The following is a 15,986-nucleotide window of genomic DNA, read 5'->3' as shown; positions in this document are numbered from 1 at the left end:
ATAGTCAAAAGTTGATTTGGTTGTATAATTTTCTAGACGTTATATCAAATTTGGTCGCCAGCAATTTAATGTTATGCGAAGGTTAATGAAGTTTTCAGATTGCTATAATTTTTTTTTGACAGCACTGACGATCCCAGATTTTGCATCTGGTGATGGTGGTAGAGAGAAGGCCTCCTCGGTTCAACCCGTGGGGCAATATGGCATGCTTCTGCCTGCTGGAGTTCTAAAATAATAAAAAAAAACTAGCGTGGGCGATCTGGAGATGACTGTCCAAAAGGGCGATCCATGTATGGCCAGAGGGAAAAAAAACCCCGCTAAAATCAGCATAAGCATACATACATATCCAATCAAACACATCTGGAGATGACTGTCCAAAAGGGCGCCATTTCTCGAGCCACAACGTCACAATGCAGCAACTCGAGCTTTGCATTTCTCCTAGCAGGCACATCGAAGCGTTCGGTCTTCCAAGTCGTCAGCAACATTCAGTCCTGAACCGGCGAGGTGCTACGCTAGACAACGAGAGAGAACTAGTCAATACGGACGGAGGTAACTGGGAGTTTCAGTCGGCCCGAGGAAACTTACACTGGAGTCAACGAGGACGAAGTATCAGCGGATACGTACAGCACCAGCCACTGCTCCAACACTGCGTAAACGGTCAGAACCACATGTGAACAAAAAGGTAGGAAAAGCAAAGGATGCCACTGTATTAGAAACGAATGAACCCACGATATCTTACCACGGAAAGCAATGGCCCCTGCTTAAACTTGCTATGAAAAGCAAAGGCGAGCGGCTTTGCTCCTTCTCCAGGTCCCCGGATGAACCCACTAGTCGTGAATTTCGACGGATTTAGTGGTGATTACGGAAAGTCAATGGAGCACAGTTTTACTGTAAAAGAAACGAATCTGCTCTTACACTAGTGATAGTGAGACGAGTGGAGATCTCCGCACGTCATATATCGCGATCAGGCCACGGTACATTTCGTTTCCATCTCTGAACGACAGTGCCAGACGTTCCCCCGATGCGTCCCATGCTAATTTCTCTATGCCTCGGCTATACGAACCAGTCAAAGCATTCATTAATCATTATTGAGTGGAAGTAAGATTCTGTGCTATTATAATGGATGGATGGACTTCCAAAAAAAACAAAGCGCATTTCAGAATGAAAGAATGTGGTGCGCGACAGCAGACAGCGGAATCTGAAGACAGAATTCTAAGGAAATTAAATGATTTTATGCCTTTTAGGTTGTTTCATGTGAGTTTTCTTTCCTTACAACCCTACAAACCTATGGTCCTATGCTATGTAAATCAATAACAATCCTGAGCTAATTCCCTTCACAAAAGTTACGTCAGCAATAAGTTACCACGTTCATTGCGAATGGGGTTAGTTAAAAAAAGGGTCAACAGCCAAAATTAGCGTGCAAGAAGAGAAAACTATGTAGTATAAAATGCGCATGAGATCAGAAGCCACATTAATGCTTCTGTTGTTACCTAACAATCAGGGAGGAAATTTCTGGAAGTTCAACTGGTAGGAGGTGAGCATCTGAAAGATATAAAGAGCACAGAACAAACGATCAGAATTGAGACAAATAAGACAACAACAAAGCTTTAGCAACAGAGTATTTGATTGGTTGCTTTTATATACCTAAAGATGGTGGCTTCGATGAGAAGTGAATTGAACCAAGCGTCGTCGAGTTAGAAAAGGATAATAATGCAACTCGACCTTCTGGGTCCCAATTTGCTCCCTGACAGCAACCCAATAAAACTAAGCAAAATTGAGAAGAATTTCACAATTATATACTATATGTGGTTTACAGGGGCAGTGGGCACATTATTTGTGTTGCCAAATAGAGTATTGTACTCACTTCTTAACTAAGGACTGTTGTAAAATTGTGCTCCAGCAAAAGAACAACAACAGAATATTGCAATGCAAAAAAATGATGTCATATGTTCCAAAAGCAGGTATTTGTGACTGAAGATATCACTTACAGACACATATCCATTAGACGAAGACCAGGGTTCTGAAGTCCATGTGTTTGTCTCCCAGAAGTGAAAAGTACCATCACTAGCAATAAATGAAATTTAAATTTTTGGAAATATTATCGACAAGAAATGAAAACGAAAAGTGAAAATTGACCATACAATTTAGCAACTAGAAGGTAATCTCCACTGGGTGACCACCGCACTAATGATATATTGCTTAATCCACGCCGTATAGGAGTTCCCAACCCTGAAGCAAAAGGAATGTGTCAAGATTATAGCCAACAATTCTGTATAAATGGGATTGACTGCATGTATTGAGAAAAGGACTGGTATACATACCTTGAGACACATCCCAAATTGTGAAAGATGAACTATTACATGAGGCAGATGCCAAGTATGTGGAGAGCAGTCAAGGAAAAAAATGTCTTCAACCGTTGAAATTTCCCACAAATGACTAAACCTACTGTAAACATCTATGTATGCATGGTGCTGTAAATTTGGCAAAAATAGAATTTTTGAAGTTAGCCACACACTGTATTTTAGTTATTTTACAGTTTTAAAACAAGAGAAACGGTGAGTAGTCATGGCTAAAGACCTCCAAACTCTTTTCTATGGCCTCCTGCCTCGGTTAGTCGGTTATTAGGTTGTTTTTTCCTTTTGTTCCAATGGCATGCCTGCATTGTGCATAATGGGTTTGAGTGTTTGTGTTGTGTTGGGTAAGTGGTGTTGTATATTTGGGTTAGCTTTCTTTGCCGACGAAATGATACAGAGGTGTTTAGCGAGTTAAATAAATAAAAGGAGAGATGAAAAGCAGCAGCAAAATTCACAATGCCACTATGAAACTTATCAAGGATATCTTCCATCAGGTTTCCAACAAAGTGCACTAACGAGCTCAGCAGAAGAGCCACGAAGAACATCCACAAGTATCCACTGACCACCAGAACCTCTAGGGAAGGCACTAAAGGAAGAAGAAGTGACCCCAGATTTCATGAATGGGACATTGCCAGGATATGATGCCGACCAGAGGCATATCCCTCCTCTGAAAAGAAAATGCTGATTTCAATATAAAAGTAAAGTATGACAGCAAATTATTCAGAGACAACAAGGATTGATTCAAGTTAAATGGTGAGGTGGCAGTAGTACACACTTGCAGGCAACTGCAATCATCTTCCCACTATTTGGTCTCCACTCAACAGCCTTAACATCCGTTTGATGATCATTTGTTAAAATGCATGGTTCTTTAGCATCTGTTAAAGAGATTGGCCAATGTTATGTTTTGCAACTAACCTGATGGATAGAGTTCAGTTCATAAATAAACTAATAAAACATAGCAAAATAGGCACAAGGCCGATCTTACCTGAGTCCTCAAAGTCTTGGACAGTAACCTGGTTCTTCCCAGACACGAATGCTAAGCAATGCTTGTATGGATTCCAACTTACTTTCTGCGTGTCAAATTCTTCTAGCAGATTTGGCTGGTAAACAAGAATGATCGAATTTGAGTACGACTGTAATGGTTTCGTAAAAAATCACACAGGAAATGTACAAGCAGGAAGCAAATCTAGGGTGTTCATCCCAAGAACAATAGCTGGAGGATAGATTTTTTTTTGGGAAGTATGCTGGATGAATTAGTAACTGGAGTTCTGATACAACATCAACCTTCAAGTTATGTTGAGCTGTGCTTTTGCAATCTGAGTAACATTGTTACCTCCTGAATCATGAAATAAGTTATTTTACTATGTTAAAACAATTCAACATATATCAGATCATGAAAGCACACTGTGGCACTAGGGAAGTGAGAAGCAGACAATGCATTCGCCTTTGGGCACAGAGTTTTCGTTGCATGACCATGTATTTGTATGTAGATATAAGCACCAGCAACTGACAAAAGATATGATAAAATTCTGGAGTTCACTTATCTACACACAAGCGAGTGGTTTAAGTACGCGGGTATCTCTGGGGACAAATTTGAGGAACATCAAATTGTAGTAACTCAGAATCTCAGTTAGGAATATAGGACAATCCAATGTGAACAGCATTGTAGTAACTCAAATTTATTTGGCTTGCAAACCAGAATGGTCGAATGTGAGTATCATTGTAATGATTTACTAAAAAGTTTACATTGAGGATAAGTAATTCAGATAGGACGATCCAACTCACGTCTAGTGGAGGGAAGACCATCCGCCTGAAGAAGTCGGATATGGTGGCTGCCAAACCAGCGGTGGGCACAGTGTCAGCAGGCTCGACTTGGTCCGCGGCAGGAGCAGCAGGCTCGCGGCTGGCGAGAAGAAGAGCCTCCGGCTGGAACGGAATCGGGGCGAACACCATCCCCTGCAACACGACGGCCAACAAGCCCCAGATTTGAGCCCCTCGTCAGGCAGGCAAGCACAACGTGGTTCACAGATGAAGAGTGAGTTCGAGGGGAGCGGACTGACGAGGACATCCCCATATGCGTCCTTGGCGCGGTCGTCGGAGAGGGCATCCACCGCAACTGCGAGAGGCCAGGGGGAGGCGGATTGAATCAAACAAGCGAGCGGAAATGCTTACTACAGCTAGTTAAAATGAGTGTGTGGTTGTTGGGGGGCAGCGGATTTGCTGGGCGCTTACCGAGGTCGCGGTTGATCTCGCAGATGGTGACGGCGCCCGGCGGAGGGAAGCTCGGCATCGCAGCTAGCTAGCTTGATAGGGTTAGGAGATAGATTCGAGGTTCCCGGACCCAGCCCGAAATGGGGCGCTTGAGCTCGACCAGTACACGAGGCAGCCAGGGGAAGCGGCGGCGGAAGCAACCGAGCGGCGAACGGGGAGAGAACGGAGGCGCGAGCGCGACGGGCAGACCAGGGGCGGATGTGTTTTTCGCCTCTGCAGCCCATACAAAACCAGCCCATAAACAACCAGGCCTTGAAGGCCCAGCCCAAAGCACCTCGCACCTCGCCTCTCGATCCACCATTCTCCGTCCGCCGTCACCCACGCTTGCTGGCTCCGCCGACGCATCTCGCAAGCTGCCAGCGCCCCCCTCGCCCCTCTCCACTGTGGTCCGCAGCCGCTTGGAGCTTGCAGCTTGCCTGTTCGTCGTCTCGGTCCCAGCCGGCAGCCGGTCAACCCTCCAACCCCCTCTCTAGGCGGCTAGGCAGCAAGTCTCCCAGGCTGGCAGGCTCCCAGCCGGCAGCGGCAGGAGCCCGCACAATCTGCTCGGCCCCTGGCCCCTACCATGCTTGGCCGCCTGGGCACCTTGGTGCTAAACCTGCTGAGGCAGAGAGTAGAAAGGACATGACATCGCTCTACTAACTGGCCACCGGTAATCAATATTTCATCCCTTTTTATCTGGCAAATTTTTACTTTAATGATTAATTTAGTTGCATTGAGCGGGTGGTGGAAGGGTTTAAGTGTTAAATGTGACCTACGGTTGAATCACGATCTAATGGATCAGATGGTTTGCTTGCACGCTTGCACAGAAGGACTGCTTGCATAGCAGTCGTTGCCGCATTGCATACCTCAGAGCCTGGAGGCTAGAATGGAGAAAATATAAAAAAGATTCTTAGCATTGTACATGTTGCTTTGGTAGAATTGATATTGTTATTTGTGTTCTTCCTTGTACCTAGTATACATTTTGGTATGTCGCCAGTAAGATTTCTAGCCTTAATTATTTACCCCCTCCCCACACACCCCCACCCACCCCTACCCTGGATGATTTCCGCCACTGATCAGCAGCTTTCTTTTCTCCTCTTTATTCAGTGAACCTTATCAAGTCATGTAAATAGAACAATCCCACGTGCATTCATGCGAACCTGGTGCTTTCCATTCCATTGTCTACTAAACTGACTCCGCGTGCAATCTCCTTCCTTCTTGCAGTTGCAGCTCCAGCAAGTCGCCATTGCTCTAGAGATCCACATGTGGTTCTCGGTGCATTTTCGTATCTTTTAGAATTGAACTGTGAAAAACACAATGGCATCGATCTTATCTGGAGCAAGGAGCCTTCACTCACTCGCTCTGCTATCGCGGATGTTGGGCGAGACGACTCAGCTCGGTCCTTTTAACCGCAGCGTGCAGCGGAGGTGGAGAAAGCCTGTAGATTCGGCAAGAACACGTCTTGAGGGAAGAACGAGGGATCATAGGCTGGACAAACTAATGGTTCAGCTGAGGAACTTGAGGCTGGCCTTGGCTTTGCATGAGGTGATATCTCAGCAGAGGAACGGATACGCGTCTCTCCAGCTCCTCTCAAGGTGGAGGCATGAGGTCGGGCTGAACATTGAGGTCGGTGCTTTCCTCAAGAAATACCCCCACGTGTTTCAGACCTACGTGCACCCTGTCAAGAGGAACCACTGCTGCAAGGTCACGCAGAAGATGTCCGACTTGATCGCAGAGGAAGACGCTGTGGTCAGGGAGAATGAGGTCGGCGTAGTTCAGCGGCTGAAGAAACTTCTCATGCTCTCTGTGGATGGAACTCTGAACATGCACGCGTTATGGCTCATAAGAAGGGAGCTTGGGCTTCCTGATGATTACAGGTCCTCTATACTGCCGAACCATCGACATGATTTAATTCTCAAATCCCCAGATACTCTATCACTTTTCTCTAGGGATGAAACATTGGCTGTAGCTAAGGTCGACGAGTGGAGGAAAAGGGAGTACACAGAAAAATGGCTAGCTGAATCAGAGACAAAATATGCTTTCCCGATCAACTTCCCAACTGGATTTAAGGTTCAAAAAGGTTTCAGGGAGAAACTCAAGAACTGGCAGAGGCTTCCCTACACCAAACCTTATGAGAAGAATGATTCGCATCCGATATGCAACGTGGAGCGGCTTGAGAAACGCATTGTTGGTGTTCTTCATGAGCTTTTGAGCCTGACGGTCGAAAGGATGATGCCACTTGAGAGACTGTCACACTTCAGAAGATTGTACACCATGGAGGTAAACCTGCGAGAATTTTTTCTCAAGTATCCAGGCATTTTCTACATCTCGACGAAAGGAAGCACACAGACAGTCATCCTAAGGGATAGTTACAGTAAAGGATATCTGATTGAGCCTAACCCTGTGTACATTGTGCGGAGGAAGATGCTGGACCTGGTATTATCTGGATCTCGTAACGTTGGTGAATGCCAACAGGATAGTGCAACTTGGTCAGCTGAGGAGCATGATCTGGGAAGCAGCCATGGGTGCCAGGATAACATATGCTAGGTGGATTCTGCAATTCCATACTGGAACATGGAGTTAGAAGTGACGCATGGAAAGAACCAATTAACTCAACCATGATCTTGCTGTAATATCTACATATAAAAATACCTACTGATATCGTCTGCCCGGGGTGAAGCGATGCCTAGCTGCGGCATTGCCCTGCCTAGCCTCGCCTCGTCTCCGGCACGCGAACACCCAGCTCGGACTCTGTAAAGAGGAAGTTTACCACAATCTCTGGTGGACTTTCTTTGCTCACTGCCCCTGCTCCTCCATCGCTCTCGTGCGCCACTGTTCTCCATGGATCTCTTCAATTTGATGCTAGGTGGCAACATTGCACCTAGCAATGCTATTTTTACTATGCTGATCAAGGCATATGCTAACTGTGGAATGCTAGATAGGGCTATGATTATCTTCAATGAGATGAGAGCAAGGAGTGAAACCTGATGTGGTAACCTATTTGACAGTGATTGGTGCCCTTTACAGAATTGGTAAGATGGATGGTGCTGTGGAAAAATTTAATCATATGATTGATCAAGGAGTAACACCCAAAAAATCTACTTACTGTTGCCTGATTCAAGTTTTTTGTATTCATGGTGGTTTACTGAAAGCCAAGGAATTGGTTTGGAAACCATGAATAAAGGTATGTGTCCTGACATTGTTTTCTTCAGTTCGATAATAAACAACCTTTGCAAACTAGGAAGGGTAATGGACGCACAAAATATATTTGACTTAACTGTAAATGTTGGTCTGCATCCTACTGTTGCGATGCATAGTATGCTGATGGTGGGTACTGTCTTGTTGGCAAGATGGAGAAGGCATCAAGGGTATTTGATGCTATGGTGTCTGCTGGCGTTGAACCAAACAATGTAGTGTATGGTGTACTTGTTAATGGCTATCGTAAAATTGGAAGGATCGATGATGAGTCTTTTCAAAGAAATGTTGCATAAAGGAATAAAGCCTTCAACTATTTCGTACAACATCATACTTGATGGGTTATTTCAGGCAGGGAGAACAGTTCCTGCGAAGGTGAAATTCCACGAAATGACTGAAAGTGGTATCACAATGGACAAATGGACATACAACATAGGTCTTAGTGAACATTTTAAAAACAGATGCTCTGTTGAAGCAATCTTGCTTTTTGAAGAATTACGTGCAATGAATGTAAAGATCAATATCAAAACTCTCAATACCATGATAGCTGGAATGTTTCAAACCAGGAGAGTTGAAGAAGCTAAGGATCTGTTTGCTTCTATCTCGAGAAGTGGGCTGGTGCCTTCTGTTGTGACTTACAGTATAATGATGACAAATCTTATAAAAGGATTGGTGGAGGAGGCAGATGATATGTTTTCATCCATGGAGAATGCTGGCCGTGAGCCTGATTCTCGATTGTGTGGTTAGGGAATTACTAGAGAAAAATGAAATGGTCAGGGCTACAACGTACCTGTCCAAAATTGATGAGAGGAATTTCTCACTTGAGCATTCAACCACAACATTGTTGATCGATCTCTTCTCAAGCAAAGGGGCTTGTAGGGAACACATAAGATTTCTCCCTACAAAGTATCGTTTTCTTGCAGGGGGCTCGTTAATGTTCGATTGGTAGGTCTTTAAGCCATATCTCGCTTTGAATCTCCTTCATTTTGATGATTGATGCCAACACATCCAAAGCAAATACAAAACTTTTAGAGATGTAAGTAATTTGCTAATAATTTAAGTGACCATAAGATACTAGGTAAGAACAATTCAACTCAAATTGTGTATAGTCTGAACAATAAAATTTTGGACCTTATTTGCATCACTTAGCATTTGTTTTTTATTTTTTGATAAAAACTTTTCAAAGTCTTTTGTTTTTGGTCGAAAGTACAAGAATTGAATTTGCACAAGTATTTCTAGGTTTTGAAGAATTCTCCCACTTTCTTAAATGCTTTTGTTTTGGCCAAATAAATGTTTCGAAAAGGGCCTCGTCAGTTTTGGTTGTGCTTAATACCAAGAAACCCCTGAAGGCTGAAGCTGGTTGGTTCCCCACCTCGTGTCTTGCAGCAAGCAGCAGTCGGTGATCCAGCAGCTCCTCTGGCGCAAGGGGCGCCTGATAGTGATGTGTTCGAGGGGGACGCCTCTGCTGTATGCCCCAGTGGATCCTGCAGAGTCATTCAAGTTCTAGAGTTTGTAGATTGTCTCCAGCCAGTGATTAACATAATCCCATTACAGGTTTGTTTGTCTAAGCTTGTTTTGTCATATTTTTTTTTGGTACAGTTCACTGTTCACTGAACAAATTCTGCTGTTTTTTTGGTTCAATTGCTCGCGTACCATACATAAATATCGATTAGTTGAGGTATGCAGTTTATTTCCTGATTCAGCCTAGGAGTACTTTAACGGCTTATTGGAACTGGTCTAATTCAGCACTGGAGCAACAAGGGAGCCTAAGCTGCAAAAATGTGGATTGTTCCAACCTGTGCATGTGTTCTGGTGTTAGTTTCTTCAGAGCGGACATTGAACTTAACAGTGCAATTTTTTAGAACTTTGCAGCAGTTTTAAGCACAAGCACGCTTCATCGACAATAAATTAAATTCAAATCAACCTGCTGGTTTGTGATACGTAAACCATATTATCCATTTTCAGCAAATAAGGTTGGTTTGCACTTAATTTGTTGATGATGAAGCGTGCTTGTGCTTGAACCTGCTGCAAAATTCTGAAAATTTGTACTGTAAGTTCAATGTCCGTTCAGAAGAAACTAACACCAGGACACATGCACAGGTTGCTACAATACACATTTTCTTGCGGCTTAGGCTCCCTTGCTACTCTAGGGCTGAATCAGACTAGTTCCAATAAACTGTTAAGTACTCCTAGGCTGAATCAGGAAAGAAACTGCAGATCTCAACTAATCGACATTTATGCATGGTATTCGGTGATTAGTAGTATTGTGATATGCACAGGTCAAATTTATTATTGGGAATCATATACATCTAACCAGCTTTCAACTCTTCTTTCCTCCTTATAAGGTACTTGCCTTCAACTAATATATGTAAGTTGTTTGCCTTTAACTGGCACAATGTGCCCTATGCAGATGTCTTTTCATAGCTTATAAGCTGCTTGACTTCAACTGACATGTGCCCTTTGCAGATCTATGATATCTTCAAGTTTCTTCCGTCGAAGATTCAGGTCAGTGTGTTCTCAGCTACCCCCTGAGGTCCTTGAGATCACCCATCAGTTTGAAATGATAAGAGGCCCTACTACAGATATAAAAAGAACAGCCGATCCAATGCTGACGGTGGCTCACACATGAGTGGGCTGAAAATTTTACCTATTCAGAAAAGTGTTCCAACTGTTCATCTTCATCCTTACCACCATATTTGATTTTTAGAGAATAGCTGGAGCTTCAACCAACGATGAGGCCTTGTTCGGTTATAGGATTGAGATGTATTGAGGTGGATTTTAATTTATTATGGATTTAAACTGACTCAATATCACCAAATCCACATGAAAGCCCAGAGCAAGATTAGCCCTGGAGGGTTATACAGGGGGAGGCCGTCGATCATATGGCATACATGAATACGTATGGCCGCAGCAAAGGCCAGATGAGGCCGGAGGACAGGAGGCAGAAGAAGACGCCGACGAGATGTCATACATGAATATCTCAGCTCCTGTTTTAGAATTTGGAGTATTAGACTGTTGTACTGGAATATCAGGGGGCTCAATGCCCTGTAAAAAGAAATGACCGTCATGTTCTTACAGGAAATAAGGAGAGAAAACTCTGATACAATGTTCGTCGGAAAATTTCTGCCGTCAGATTTTTGAGGGTTTTGATTTTGTACCTTTGCCAGACGCCTCAAATTTGAGAGATCAGAATTACAAGTTTACGAGATTTATATCGCCCAATCGGTATGAAAAACACACTTGTTTCTCAAATGATACCTTTTGTACCATGCATTTCACAACGACTTGTTTAACGTAGAGTAATGATAGTACTAGCTACCTCAAGAACAGTAATAATTACATTACACAAAAGAAAATGACTAACCAACAGCTATAGCCGGCTTGCTCTCTCCTAGAACCCTACACAACACGACATAGGGGTACAAATCGTTCGCGCATCTCATCATCCACTTCCACCTCTCTACCTACTGCGTGGTCACGCTCTTCTCCAGATTCCGTGGTTGGTCCACATCGAATCCCTGGAGAACAGTCAGATTGTACGCGAGCAACTGAACCAAAAAAAAACAGCAGAATCTGTTCAGTGAACAGTGAACTGTACCAAAAAAAAACAGATGACAGAACAAGCTTAATTAGACAAACAAACCTGTAATGGGATTATGTTAATCACTGGCTGGAGACAACATGCAACCTCCGGAACTTCAATGACTCTGCAGGATCCACTGGGGCATACAGCAGCGCGGTGGCGTCCCCCCTCGAGCACATCACTATCGGCGGCGTCCCCTTGCGCGAGAGGAGCTGCTGGATCACCGACTGCTGCTTGCTGCAATGCAAGAGGTGGGAAACCAGCCCCAGCTAGCTTCAGCCTTCAGGGGTTTCATGTTACTAAGCACAACCAAAACTGACCAGGTTCTTCCCGAGAACACGGTTTCAGCGTTACCTGAAGCATGCGTCAGAAACAGCCTTTTTGCTTGACTGCAGCCATAGCACAAGGATCTAGTAAGTTCGACGTACTTGAAAGGTTGTTAAGTCCACTGATGATAATTTTCCTTCTAGCTCGAGTAGATATATTATTGGTCGGATCCGATAGCCAACGCCATCATCACCATTGCTACTATTTGACTTGTATATGCCTGCAAGATTGTCAGGTGCTGTTAGGACTTCAGGAAAAAAAAAATGAATACCTTCTTTCAGTTATGACGAAAATGGATAGCTATAAAACGGAGGGAAAACTTATATAGACCAACCTTTGTACCGGCAATCAGCATTGATATGGACTCCGCAGTGCGTTCTTCTAGACAGTGTGATTCCAACAGTATTTCGTGATGCCAACACGGAGAGGTCCATTTTCTAGAGCATAATCAAGAGCAATGCAAGGAGGGTATCTGCTGTCTCTCCAGACTGACTAACAAAAACTGCGGCGTCTTCTCTGTAGATGGGACCTTGTCTGTCCAGCAAGTCGCTTGCAACCTCCATAGTCACAGGAATACCTATCCTCCAGATAAAGCAAAGGAGAAAGAGGCAAAACTTAAAGAATCATTAATTAAGTTCTGATTGCTTTGACAAAATCCAATTTTTTTTTCTAGACAAAGAGGCAACACAGCTGGAGTAATTGACCGGGCTTACCAGTCAGTTCTTCCACAAAAAGGGTCTTGCAGCTAAGGCAGCATTGTAACTTGTTCCACAACCAATAAAATAAAACCCACCCTTTTCTGCAGCGCCTAATTGTTTTGAGATATTCCTTCAGTCCACCTACAAGAACCCCACCATCCTTCATCCTATCGCAGCATATCGGCCATGGGGACGTCCCGTAGGCTCCCCTTGGCGTATCCAGGACCTCTCCTCCCACCTCCATCTCCTTGATGAGAAGACGTGGGTTCTGAATGTTGATGGCGGTCATTCTTGCTCCTCAAGGTCAATAGTGATATTGTCGGCACACCAGAGCGTCTCCGCCATGGGGATCATAAATATCTCACACCTCCCCCATTGCCGCATCACACACCAGAGCATCACGGTCACCCATTAATAAGGGGATCATAAATATCTCAAAATGATGCGGCGACTCCGCCATGGGGTGGTACACAAGGTAAAAGCGTCTAGACAAGGACAATGGGGGGTCGTAGTCGTCGTCCTTCTCCTGATGTGCAAGTCGCCGCTGTCTCGGCCCAGACAGCGACCCCAAGCATCTCAAGGGTGTGGAGATGGAGATGGAAATATCGTGGAGAGAAATCTGCGATTATGAAACTGCCATTGTTGGGCTTTGACAGAATCGCCGGCCATTGGTTGGCCCATTTTGTCATCTCCTCATTAATCCATTCCCCTGTCCATTAACCGACGGCGTCATCTCCAGCTCCACTCCACTTGACTCCGTCCCCGGGCCTGGGCGAACCCTAGCGCCGCCCCGCCAAGGTTGCTTCAGGTATGTCTTTCCGTCCCGAGATCTATTCCCTCCCTCCTTGATTCGCGTCATGCGCGACGAGCTGATGTTGCTTCTGTGTTGCAGAGTTCTCCGTCGTGCAGAGGTCCGTGCCCCTACGTGTTCGCGCCTCCTCTCTGATCTATTCCCTCCTCCCCCCTAGAGACAAGGGGGTCGGATTAGGATTAGAGTATTCATTTTTGTTTAGGGACTTAACATTTTATGAAGAATTAGTTGGCCATTACTATCCCTACCTAGAGTGACGTGCGATTGTTTAGTAGTTTGTGCAGAGGTCTGTCTGTTGTGTTCTTATATATGAATTGAATTGATTTTCGTTGCAGACGATGCAGCCGAACGAGGTCGCCGACAAGGCCATTGTCATAATGCAGCACGCCGCGAAGCAGGTCCTGGGTACGTGCAAGGAGAAGCTCCACCTGGGGAAGCCACTCAGCGTGTTTGAAGTGAAGGAACTAAAAGAAGCGCTTGAAGCCATTGCCGAAGCACTGGACCAGGACTCGCTGCTTTGCCAAGTTGCTTTGGATGCGGGTGCTCCCAGCTTAGTAGAAGATCACTGGGACGACGAAGGCGGAGAAGCCGTGGTGGCGGGTCTCCCATGGCCTGAATCCCCACGTCCGGAGGACTTCATGTCCCTTGAAAAGCACATAGAAACCTACTGGAGCGTCGAGTACGACTCGGACAATATGCTGCCTAGCTTATCTGATTAGATTAGGTGGTAGATATGATGGATTAATTCTTCTTCGCAAGCAATTTTTTTTTCTTGCATTCCTTCCTCCTCCTCCCACCTTCCTTCCCTCTATTTGTAAAGCTAGCACCCCCGGCCAATCAATCTCTTTTGAAGGATGAAATGTTACTAGATGCATATCCTGAGAATCATGCAAAAAATATATTCATCTTAAACACACAATAACCAACACATAATTTCTAATGCTGCCCTAAATACTAAAATACATTTTCTTCACTGTGCCTGTCAAACTGAGAAGCATTCTCGCTGTCCATATAGCAACAGATATGGGCCAGCAAACGTTAGTTGTACCTCTGCTGTCCATAATTCCTGGTAGCATAGACTATAGAGACTAAATGTTCGGCATGGCCCCTATCACCCTGCGAGTACGATGAGCTCAAGAAAGTTTTTTTAGTTTTTAGAACGCATGCAAACGTTGACATGTGTTGAGTCTACTTTGAGAGAAAAAAACAGAATATCCTAACCCAAAATTATTTTAAGAGCAAAACGGGATATTCTAACCAAAAATCTTATTTCATGGATATAACGATGTCGCGTAAGCAAACAAATTTATTTTGTACACTTATATTTCATGTATGCCGACGCAAATATTTTCTCGGAACTCTTTCATGTTCCTTCTATACTTTGTCTTACTCTCCCTACTATTCTCCAATCTCTGATTCTCTGTTGATGATTCAATTGTGCTTTGGCTTTTCTGTTTGCGTGAACTTCTTTAGTAATAAATGACACAATAAATGTGGCGCCAGTATTGTACATGCATGATACGATAAACATGGTCTACTTTAGAAAAGAAGAAAACAAGAGGTAGATGTAGAAAACATGGAGTATATTGATGGGCTATATCATCCAGAGTTGTACACGCCGCTAAGATCATTATTCATGAACTAATGACAGTGAATATCGTTATAGGACCAATGCTTATTAATCACTCACTGAAAACATGTCATGTATTAGGACCAATATTAGCAATATACATGCTTAGACATTTACAAATGGGTCGTCCAGCCTCGCCTGGTGAAGCCTAGACCGTCATGCACAGTTAGAAAACCGAGTCTTCCAACTCTCGGGCTTGTTTCGTTGCACAAGTCTGGCCCGGCCACATAAACACGAAAAAACGGGCCTAAACGGAAAGGGCAGAGAGTAGAGGATTTGGCTAAAGAAAACTTGAGATATTTTTTTACAAAGCGATGACGATGAAAACCAGAAAAAATGATGATTTATAGTAGTAAATAAATAAATAAATTTTAATTGATGATCAATCGGGCGCAACAAGCTCCTTCTAGCATAGCCATGTCATCTATAATATGATCTGTTCGGACTGCTGCCGCTGTAATCCATAAAAACAAAATATTGCATAAGTCGCAACAAGCCGCTTTGACGTAAGGAAACATCTGTTGATGTTACTCATACTTCAGGGATCCGAACACATCTGGATGATGTCATTGCATATATCTAAACATAAATATTAAACTCCTCTTGGAGTAATTAAATCAACAGATACATGTAATTAGCTATAGTATGTATTTTATATAGGAAGCGTGACTTAAACGGGGCAATTATCTGAGCCATCTGAGCATTAGTTTTTTATTCTCCAAAACGAGCCCTGTTCGGTTAATCCTCGTCCCTCCCCGTTCCCCGCTGCCGGATTGAGAGAGCCCTCCTCGTGGTTGCTCCCGTATCGCGTGGACGCTGGCTGGACGGCCGCCGTCTCCGTCTTGGTGGAGGCACTCTCGCGGTCGCGGGTAGGGCTGGACAAAATACTCGCGGCTCGTCGGCTCGCTCGGTTCGTGGCCAGCTCGGCTCAGCTCGGATCGGCTCGTTTGAATTTTTTCACGAGCTGAGCTGGCATCCTAGCTCGGTTCGTTAACGAGCCAGCTCGGTTTGTTAATGAGCCAGCTCGCGAGCTAAACGAGCTATCACATTTCAGCAAAACAAATCTATATACATATCATATATGTAACAATTGATGAATATGTTATATGTATGTGTGGTGTCTATAACCTATAAGTTAAAC

The 15,986-nt window shown here is 44.2% G+C and overlaps 2 protein-coding genes, 1 long non-coding RNA gene and 2 pseudogenes across 8 annotated transcripts; 3 read left to right on the top strand and 2 right to left on the bottom strand.

Annotated features, from left to right (window-relative positions):
* Window positions 1–160: 160 nt before the first annotated feature.
* On the bottom strand, window positions 161–5,035 carry LOC100383460 (Aladin). 2 transcript variants are annotated; one of them, NM_001176108.1, is made up of 15 exons: window positions 4,584–4,763; window positions 4,412–4,467; window positions 4,137–4,307; window positions 3,337–3,451; window positions 3,127–3,226; window positions 2,836–3,018; window positions 2,319–2,377; window positions 2,139–2,226; window positions 1,986–2,061; window positions 1,642–1,741; window positions 1,488–1,539; window positions 913–1,050; window positions 737–824; window positions 583–643; window positions 161–509 (listed from the first exon to the last, which is right to left on the bottom strand). In NM_001176108.1, exons 1-14 carry the CDS (start codon window positions 4,639–4,641, stop codon window positions 590–592), a joined length of 1,338 nt encoding a protein of 445 aa, NP_001169579.1. In that variant the 5' UTR covers window positions 4,642–4,763; the 3' UTR covers window positions 161–509; window positions 583–589. The 2 variants fall into 2 exon arrangements, with proteins under 2 accessions (NP_001169579.1, XP_008662200.1); XM_008663978.4 differs by having other exon boundaries at window positions 264–504; window positions 4,584–5,035.
* Window positions 4,940–8,093, top strand: LOC103640669 (protein ROOT PRIMORDIUM DEFECTIVE 1-like). Its single transcript, NM_001319739.2, has 2 exons — window positions 4,940–5,271; window positions 5,826–8,093. Exon 2 carries the CDS (start codon window positions 5,919–5,921, stop codon window positions 7,146–7,148), a length of 1,230 nt encoding a protein of 409 aa, NP_001306668.1. The 5' UTR covers window positions 4,940–5,271; window positions 5,826–5,918; the 3' UTR covers window positions 7,149–8,093.
* Window positions 7,332–11,004, top strand: LOC124416937 (Rf1 protein pseudogene; annotated as a pseudogene). 3 transcript variants are annotated; one of them, NR_174979.1, is made up of 3 exons: window positions 7,332–8,741; window positions 9,183–9,350; window positions 10,263–10,991. The product of NR_174979.1 is annotated as an Rf1 protein pseudogene, transcript variant 3 (transcript). The 3 variants fall into 3 exon arrangements; NR_174978.1 differs by having other exon boundaries at window positions 7,332–7,785; window positions 9,183–11,004; NR_174977.1 differs by having other exon boundaries at window positions 9,183–11,004.
* Window positions 10,740–12,847, bottom strand: LOC103640667 (uncharacterized; annotated as a pseudogene). Its single transcript, XR_559808.3, has 5 exons — window positions 12,420–12,847; window positions 12,041–12,283; window positions 11,734–11,926; window positions 11,440–11,616; window positions 10,740–11,344 (listed from the first exon to the last, which is right to left on the bottom strand). The product of XR_559808.3 is annotated as an uncharacterized protein (transcript).
* A 33-nt stretch (window positions 12,848–12,880) lies between these two features.
* On the top strand, window positions 12,881–14,089 carry LOC103640668 (uncharacterized). The gene is made up of 3 exons (XR_559809.3): window positions 12,881–13,212; window positions 13,297–13,315; window positions 13,551–14,089. It is a non-coding gene; the product is annotated as an uncharacterized lncRNA (long non-coding RNA).
* The last annotated feature ends 1,897 nt before the right edge of the window (window positions 14,090–15,986 follow it).

Source organism: Zea mays, chromosome 10, assembly GCF_902167145.1.
Source record: "Zea mays cultivar B73 chromosome 10, Zm-B73-REFERENCE-NAM-5.0, whole genome shotgun sequence".
Classification (NCBI taxonomy): Eukaryota; Viridiplantae; Streptophyta; class Magnoliopsida; order Poales; family Poaceae; genus Zea; species Zea mays.
The sequence above is the reverse complement of the archived record's forward strand: the minus strand, read 5'-3'. Positions and strand labels throughout refer to the sequence as shown.